The sequence below is a fragment of the Bos taurus genome, chromosome 3 (genome assembly GCF_002263795.3).
Source record: "Bos taurus isolate L1 Dominette 01449 registration number 42190680 breed Hereford chromosome 3, ARS-UCD2.0, whole genome shotgun sequence".
Classification (NCBI taxonomy): Eukaryota; Metazoa; Chordata; class Mammalia; order Artiodactyla; family Bovidae; genus Bos; species Bos taurus.
The window spans coordinates 12,132,392-12,141,548 of NC_037330.1; the positions used below are offsets into that span (position 1 = coordinate 12,132,392).

Here is a 9,157-nt window from a genome sequence, read left to right on the forward strand (position 1 = left end):
AAAGTAGCTTTTTCTACATTATATACCCACACTATGATTTCTCCTCTTTTAATCAAGTTACATGAAGTAAAAACTTGAGACACCTCTGTTTCCTACAACCTAACTTTCTTTTAAAATGTCTCTCTTTGTAAATTCAGGTTCAAAATAGAAGCTAGGTTCTGAAAGTGAAAGCATTAGTCGCTCAATCATGACCAACTCTATGTGATTCCATGGATTGTCTCCTCTGTCCATGGGATTCTCCAGGCAAGAACACTGGAGTGGGTTGCCATCCCTTTCTCCTGGGGATCTTCCTCACCCAGGGATCAAACCCAGGTCTCCTGCAGTGTAGGAAGACTCCTTACTATCTGAACTACCAGAGAAGGTTCTGAAATTCTCAATGTATCATTCAGGACAAACTTTTTATACCACAGACACAAACTGGGAGGCCTAGGGTCATCCAGCAGAGGTGTATTTGGAGTATCCCACAACCCCAGAAAAGCTGATTTAAAACTCAGTATTCAAAAAACAAAGAGCATGGCATCCGGTCCCATTATTTCATGGCAAATAGATGAGGAAACAGTGGAAAAGGCAGCAGACTTTATTTTCTTGGGTTCCAAAATTGTGGTGGTTTCGCACTGAATAATACAAACACACAGTATTATGACAGACAGCACAGGGAGAGCATTCAGAGAAGCAACTTCCCAAGAACCTACAGAGCACATATTTTATTGGTAACTTATCTTGTAATCTTTAACTAAGCACAGGAAAGCAAGACAGAGACTAGAATTCAGGGATCAAAGAGGCTTCCTCCTGGAGGTCTGAAGGTAATTATATAAGAGTCCTAAGGAAAGGTCTTTGAAGATAAGGGGGTTTGTTCTATGTACAGAACAGCATCTAGCTGACACTGAGGTGTCAGTCAGAACGTCTAAATTAAGGGTGGCAGAGAGAAAGCAAGGAAGAGGGAATGAGTATTCAATTCCAGGAGACACTTCTGAGAAATCAGTAAAACATGGTTCCCACACAGAATCACTGCAGATGGTTACTGCAGCCATGAAATCAAAAGATGCTTGCTCTTTGGAAGAAATATCTGACAAACCTAGACAGCATATTAAAAAGTAAGCACGTTACTTCGCCAACAGAGGTCCATCTAGTCGAAGCTATGGTTTTTCCAGTAGTCATGTATGGATGTGAGAGTTGGACCATAAAGAAGGGTAAGTGCCGAAGAATTGATGTTTTTGAACTGTGGTTTTGGGGGAGACCCTTGAGAGTCCCTTGAACTGCAAAGAGATCAAACCAGTCAATACTAAAGGAAATCAACCCGAAATATTCATTGGAAGGACTGATGCCGAAGGTGCAGGTCCAATATTTTGGCTGACTCCTTAGAAAAAACCCTGATGCGAGGGAAGATTGAAGGCGGGAGGAGAAGGGGACGACAGAGGATGAGATGGCTGGATGGCTTCACTGACTCAATGGACATGAGTTTGAGTAAGCTCCAGAAGATGGCGAAGCACAGGGAAGCCTGGTATGCTGAGCAACTGAAGTGAACTGATAGGGTCGCAAAGAGTCAGACACGACTGAGCCACTGAACAACAACACCCCACATATTGTAAAGGTTTCTGTCAACACGCTAACATAGGCTTGTTCACATATAATGCTAGACCTGTTTTTCTTGAAAAAAAGGTGGGTTACAGCCAAGCCAAAGTCTTACTTTATACTTCACAAGGAACAGTTGCACTTGCTTCCTTGGAACAGGAAAAGGATCTTCCAGTTGACTGCATATTCCATCATTCAAATAATGACCACACAGTTACACTGCAGCCTTTATCTGCTTGTCCCTGAGAGGTATCTGTGTTTGCACTTCTGTTTTTTACAGAACTATTTGGACATATACACTTGTAGTATACTAAAAGAAAAAAAAAACATACTTAAAACTTCTTAGATAAAATGTTCAAAATGTGTGACAAGAGCTGCCTGTTCTCCGCTTCTTCAAGGTAACCCTCAAATTCTGAGGGCTAAAGCCCTGAGATCCTGAAGTCCAGACAGATAGGTGTGGTGAGGAGAGTCACGGGATATCTTGATAGCGGCTGTGAGAGAAAACAGAGACCATTAAGGAAAAGGGAAGAGGAGAAAACCTGGGCAGAGGGGTTGAGGTAGGGAGGAGATGGAAAGGAGAGACTTACCGGTGCTTCCTAAACCAGAAGACTAAGCCTCCAACAAACAGAAGGACGAACACCAGTAGTACCAGGGCAACAATCAAGCCCCTGGAGACACGGTTCCCATCTGTGTGGGGGACACAGGATGTGTCTCAGTCTGGGAATCTGCATATATCCCCTACTATAAGCACATGTGAGCATGCCAGATGCTTATTTCTTGTCCTGTTTAATGTGCCCACTTGTATTCCTCTGAAGTTTTTAGACGCCCCATCTTTTCTTGGGGTCTGGACATCTACAATTCGGTTCACTTCAGCATATGCTCGTACTCATATGGAGCAAGGCACTAGTTTCACAGCTAGTCCAAACCTGAGTCTAAATCCAGCTCTTCCACTTTCTAATGATGAGACTCAGACAGGCTGACCTAGCTTCGCCTCAATTTCTCATCTGTAACATGAAAACAATGGTACCTGCTCAAAGGAGAGCTGGGATGATTGTTCATACATCCTCTGCTGTATGCAGAGTGTTCAGGTCACACCGAGAATGCACTCAACAAACCACAGCTATCTTTGTTACCCTGTCCTTTAAAGTCCCCAGTTGCCTCCTCTGAAAAACAAATCTTCCTAGCATTCTGCACTTGCCACCTATTTCTGGATCTGAGGGGATTTTAGTCTGTTCTTTCCTGAATAGGGAATACCTTGTCTCAATCCTTGTTGAGTTCAGATCTTTGTTACTCCCCTTTGAGAATCCCCTCCTTCTATCACTCCTGGCTGGGGCTTCATTTCCTCCATCCAAGGTGTGTCATTTCCCTCCCCTTCCCTAGGCCCTCCCTCTGTGCTTGAGGACCACCTCCTCCCATCCCCAGCTGGGCCCCAGTTCCTTCTCACCCCAGTACAGGATGATGTCCTGGTCTCCTAGACTGCTGTGCTTCACTTGGCAACTCAGGCCAGCCGCCTCCCCAGCCGCCACATCCAGGGTTACTCGCAGATACCAAGTCGAGTCGGCATTGGGCATGACGTCTCCTTGCCGAGTGCCAGGCTCCTCCTGCTCGCCCCTCATCCACATCACCCACACAGGTTTTGGGTAGAATCCTGAGACGTGGCACACCAGCAGCAGACGGCCAGGCCCAGGACTGGGGCCACTGGACAGCCAAGCCTCCGGCTTCACTGTATTCAATAGGAGAATGAGACATCTTAGAGTGAAGACTCCACATCAGAGGCTCTGAATTTCACGGCAGGCTCATCAGTCCTACATTTCTACCTCTGGAGATGAACTCCCACCGTTTCAATCCGATTGTATTAGCTTCTCCAGGAAAGCCTTCCCCGATCCCCATTCCCTTCCCTGGTCCAGTCTCCGATAAATGCCCCTACTCTGTACTCCCAGAGCACCCTGTGTTCAGCTGTAACATACGTAGCAAGTTTCTAAGTGTTAGTCACTCATTCATGCCTGACTCTTTGCAACCCCATGGATTGTAGCCCACCAAGCTCCTCTGTCCACAGAATTTTACAGGCAAGAATACTGGAGGGGGTTGCCATTTCCTTCTCCAGGGCATCTTCACAACTCAGGGGTCAAACCCGGGTCTCCTGCATTGTGGGCAGACTCTTTACCATCTGAGCCAGCAAGACACTGCTTTAACTGTTCGTCTGCTTCTCTCCCTCCTCAAGCACAGATCCTGACTGACCCCCAGGGTTTATTTAATTCAATTCATGGAACCCAAAAGGTACCTAGTTAATGTCTGTGGAGTGTTTCAATACCTTCACACCTTATCCATCCCCTCTTCTTCCCGTGATGCTTAAAGGGATGTGAACTCTGGAATGAAAACCCCAGATAGAGCCCCAGAGTGGAGTGGAGGGCAGGAGGTGACAAAGGCAGGCTGACCTTGCTTCTCCAACTCGGACTTCCCGGTCTGCAAGAGGCCTCTGACCAACTCGGGGCAGATGTCATGGAGGAGCCAGTGCACTGTTTCCTTGGTCCCTTGGTCCTGATTGAGCACCTTGATGACCTCCTCGATCAAAGGCGGGGCATCTGGGGCTGACACCCAAGACATTCCTTGGAAACTCAGGACATCCTTTCCTTGAAATGCTGCGCGTAAGAAGCTTTCTGAGATGTTCCTCGGGAGTAACTCACATCCTCCAGATACCTGGATCTCAAGTGGATCTGAGAGAGGAATGGAAAGACATCTATGAAGTGCTTAGAAGACTGAAAGGAGTTGAAGAAATTGGTGTGAGCGTTATACTGGGCACCCCAAAGTTCATGTAAATGAGAATGGGTGACCTGCAGCGGGATGAACAAGGGGTATTTTGAGGACTCAAGCTGGGACCTCTCAGGCAGAAGTGGGACTCAAAAGGGAGAGAGGAGACAATCACGTGAGCCCAGAACCTCCCGGTTGGGCTTCAGCATCCACTGTCTCCCCCTGGGCAGCTGTCCACGATCCCATCCCTCAGCTCACAGTCGCTGGGCAGCATTTTGACGAATTCCCAGATGTCCCTGGTGAAGCTGCTGCGATAAACCAGAAATGTATGCTGCAGCTGCTCCCACTGCTGGTCGCTGAATGTGCCCCGAGACCAAGGCTTCAGGAAGCCGATGGTGTTCGATTCATTGCGCAAAGTATAGGGCTGCAGCTCCCCCAGCCACGCGAGGCCGTCTGTGCGCGTCCAGCTGCGGTTGGCGAACGAGGAGATCTGGAGGCCGCGGAAGGGGAAAGACAAGTGCGGGGCTGGAGAGAATACAGATCGGAGGAGCCGGGGAAACGGGAGGGAGAGCACAGAAGGGACAAGGAAGAAAAAAAGAAAGAAAGAAATAGTTAGGTTTGGGAAGAAAGGGTGATGTCTGCTCGCTCTGAATCGAGCTCGGTCTCCAGGAGCCAAGCAGCTGAAGGCAGGGAGTAGCAGGTTCTCGGGCTGGTGGATCAAGCTCCCGGCTTTGCGAGGTGCATCAGTCTCCGCCCGCCCGCCGCGAGCGTCGTCCCCTTTCCCTGCTCGGCTCCCTCTCTCTGCCCTCAGCCCAGTTCCACTCATTCTCAAAACTCCGCCAAATCTGCGGAAGCCCCCAGAAGAACAGAAACAGCCAGCACCCCACTTCCTAGCTCTGCTCTCGGACCTCGAATCTCCGCCCCACCCCCCACCTCCTCCGTCCTTCCCCAACGACAGCCCACACACCCCGGGTTTCCTGGGCTCCCGAAAGCCTGAACTTGACCCTGTTGCTAGCCAATTCTTAAGCCTGGAGGCAGGCAGGACGCCCATTCTGACTCTCCCGGGACTTGCTTCCAACCCCCTCAGTCCAGGGATCCTTTTTTCATCTGCCAGGTGGTCCCTCTCATTAGCTATCTGAGCTGCAAAGAGCCGTGGTCACAGCCACTCACTTAAGTATCATGTTTTTCACAACCGGCTTGTCTAAATCTCTTTTTACAACATAGAGTTACAGATAGATACGTGGAAAAAACTTTACAACTACTATTTAAGTTTTAAAACAGGACATAAAGTTGTATCTATGGTATAACGTCTACCATGTTTTTAAAAACAAAGTTTTTAAGTGGGAGGCAAGCAATGGATGTCTCTAGAAAGGGATTATGGAAGATTTAATTTGTTTTACATTTTTTGTTTTCCAAAATGTCTAGGAGTGCAAACATCATGTTAATGATAAAATAATAAGGGATGTCTCTGGTGATCTGATCTGGTGATCCAGTGGTTAGGAATCCACCTTGCAATGCAAGGGGTGTTGGTTGGATCCCCGGTCAGGGTGATCTCAGCCTGCAACAGCTCCCAAAGGGCTTGGATTCCCAACCAGAGACTGAGGTTGGGTTGCAGCGGTGAGAACACCAGATCCTAGCTAGTAGACCATTGATCAGTGGCAAGGGCCCTGGCCTTCAGCTTTGCAGAAAAGAATTCCCACAAAGAAACAATGTAGTGAAGCAAGTATGGTATTTATTGAGAGGAAAAAAGGACAATACAACAGGAAGAATACGACTCAAGGAGAGAGTCACTGAGTCGCACCCTCCTGGCAGTTTGAATAACTTTTATAATAAAGGACATTTCTTCCACTTTTCCTTTGGCCAGTCATTTTAATTAGCCTGTTTCACAGTCCATATTTGGTATATTTCAAGATCCTCCCATGTGTGAGCATGCATCTCTTAGCCAAGATGGATTTTACTGAAAAGGCATCTGGGTAGAACATCCCTTGACATAACTCTCCTTTGGCCTCCTAGGAGGCTTTTCTGCATATGTATGCTCTAGGAGGTCTCCTAACTTTGAGAAATATGTGCTCTGGACAGGGCCCAGCATCCTCTCTTAATTGTCCAGCTAATTGCTGCTGCTGCTAAGTCGCTTCAGTCGTGTCCAACTCTATGCGACCCCATAGAGGGCAGCCCACCAGGCTCCCCCATCCCTGGGATTCTCCAGGCAAGAACACTCGAGTGGGTTGCCATTTCCTTCTCCAATGCATGAAAGTGAGAAGTGAAAGTGAAGTCACTCAGTCGTGTCTGACTCTTACCGACCCCATGGACTGCAGCCCACCAGGCTCTTCCGCCCATGGGATTTTCCAGGCAAGAGTACTGGAGTGGGGTGCCATTGGCTTCTCCAGTCCTGCTGTTAGGGAACTTAAATAAATGGTCTTAGTTAGGCTGTACAAGTTAAATATAAGTTTATTTAACTTAAATCAGAGTACATCATGAGAAATGCTGGACTGGATGAAGCACAAGCTGGAATCAAGATTGTCAAGAGAAATATCAATAACGCCAGATTTGCAGATGACACCACACTTATGACAGAAAGTGAAGAAGAACTGAAGAGGCTTTTGATGAAAGTGAAAGAGGAGATTGAAAAGTTGGTTTCAACATTCAGAAAACTAAGATCACAATATCTGGTCCCATCACTTCATGGCAAATAGATAGGGAAACAATGGAAACAGTGACAGATTTTATTTTGGGAGGCTCCAAAATCATTGCAGATGGTGACTGCAGCCATGAAATTAAAAGACGCTTGCTGCTAGGAAGAAAATCTATGACCAAACTAGAGAGCATATTAAAAAGCAGAGACATTACTTTGCCAACAAAGGTTCATCTAATCAAAGCTATGATTTTTCCAGTGGTCGTGTATGGACGTGAGAGTTGGACTATAAAGAAAACTGAGCACAGAAGAATTGATGCTTTAGAACTGTGGTGTTGGAGAAGACTCTTGAGAGTCCCTTGGACTGCAGGAAGAACCAACCAGTCCATTCTAAAGGAAATCAGTCTTGAATGTTCATTAGGAGGACTGATGCTGAAGCTGAAACTCCAATACTTTGGCCACCTGATGCAAAGAACTGACTCATTTGAAAAAACCCTGACGCTAGGAAAGATTGAAGACTGGAGAAGGGGACGGCAGAAGATGAGATGGTTGGATGGCATCACCAACTCAATGAACATGGGTTTGGGTGGACTCCGGGATTTGTTGATGGACAGGGAGGCCTGGTGTGCTTCGGTTCATGGGGTTGCAAAGAGTCAGATGCAACTGAGTGACTGAACTGAACTGAACTGAGTGGTTCAACCCTGGCTCTTCCAGTCTTCTTCCTGGGTCTGCCTCTACTCTCAGGTTACGTAAATCTTCCCACTCCCATGGCCCACTCCTCAATTCTCTTGTCCCTCTGATCTTCCTTTGTCTTCTGTGTTCATTATCGTCCCTCATTTTCAGCTGAGACACAGTGATAGGAAAGTCTTTATTCTCTGAAACTTCTTTTACTACCTCTGGCTGAATCTTCACATGACTTGCCTTCTTCTTTTACTGACGTTATTGAACCATCTCTCTGGCAGTGTTCCCCTACATTTTTGTCCCTGCTTTTCACCCTGCAGAACCACCTTTCCTATTTTCTTGTGAAAATCAGGATTAGCCAATAACACCTCCCTCGTCTTTGCTCCCTGGTTTATACATGACCTTTGTACAACTTTCCATCTTCCCAAAACACATAGAAACTTTCCAGCTCTCCAAAAATCCTTCTTGTCACTTTGTTAAAAGTACCTCATACCCTTGGTCTCATGCAACCACTGCTCTGCTTTCTGTCTCTATAGATTTGTTTCACCATCCTGAGAATTTCATGTACATGGAATTGTGCTTGTTGTTTTGAGAATCATCTGTATCATTGCATGTATCAGTAGTTCAATCCTTTTCATTTTTCTGTAGTACAGTATTTTCTTGTCTGAACATAGCATGACCATCCACTGACCTACTGATGAAAATTTTGGGATTCGTAGGAATAAGACTGCTGTGATCAGATGTGTATGTCTTTTGTGGACTTAGGTTTTTATTTATTTTGGGTAAATATGTAAGAATGGACTTGCTGAGTTGTATAGTAAGTGTATTTAACTTTTTGACCCACTGGTTATTTAAAAGTGTGTTGTTTAATTTCCAAATCTTTGCAGATTTTCCATGTGCCCTCTAGGTATGAACTTTTAATTTGATTCTCTTTGATCAGAACACACACTCCATGTGCTGTCAATCCTTTAAAGTCAGCTGCAACTTTTTTAAGGCCCAGTATGAGTTCCAAAGAATAGCAAGAAGAGATAAGAAAGCCTTCTTCAGCAATCAATGCAAAGAAATAGAGGAAAACAACAGAATGGGAAAGACTAGGGATCTCTTCAAGAAAATTAGAGGTACCAAGGGAACATTTCATGCAAAGATGAGCTTGATAAAGGACAGAAGTGGTATGGACCTAATAGAAGCAGAAGATATTAAGAAGAGATGGCAAGAATACACAGAAGAACTGTACAAAAAAGATCTTCACGACCCAGATAATCACCATGGTGTGATCACTGACCTAGAGCCAGACATCCTGGAATGTGAAGTCAAGTGGGCCTTAGAAAGCATCACTACGAACAAAGCTAGTGGAGGCGATGGAATTCCAGTTGAGCTATTCCAAATCCTGAAAGATGATGCTGTGAAAGTGCTGCACTCAATATGCCAGGAAATTTGCAAAACTCAGCAGTGGCCATAGGACTGGAAAAGGTCAGTTTTCATTCCAATCTCAAAGAAAGGCAATGCCAAAGAATGCTCAAACTA

General features: G+C 45.9%; 1 protein-coding gene across 1 annotated transcript; it reads right to left on the minus strand.

Moving 5' to 3' along the window:
- Window positions 1-561: 561 nt before the first annotated feature.
- Window positions 562-5,187, minus strand: LOC788175 (antigen-presenting glycoprotein CD1d). Its single transcript, XM_003585821.6, has 5 exons — window positions 4,579-5,187; window positions 4,008-4,286; window positions 3,017-3,295; window positions 2,160-2,259; window positions 562-2,063 (listed from the first exon to the last, which is right to left on the minus strand). The coding sequence occupies exons 1-5, from the start codon at window positions 5,144-5,146 to the stop codon at window positions 2,042-2,044; spliced, it is 1,248 nt and encodes a 415-aa protein (XP_003585869.2). The 5' UTR covers window positions 5,147-5,187; the 3' UTR covers window positions 562-2,041.
- Window positions 5,188-9,157: the final 3,970 nt, after the last annotated feature.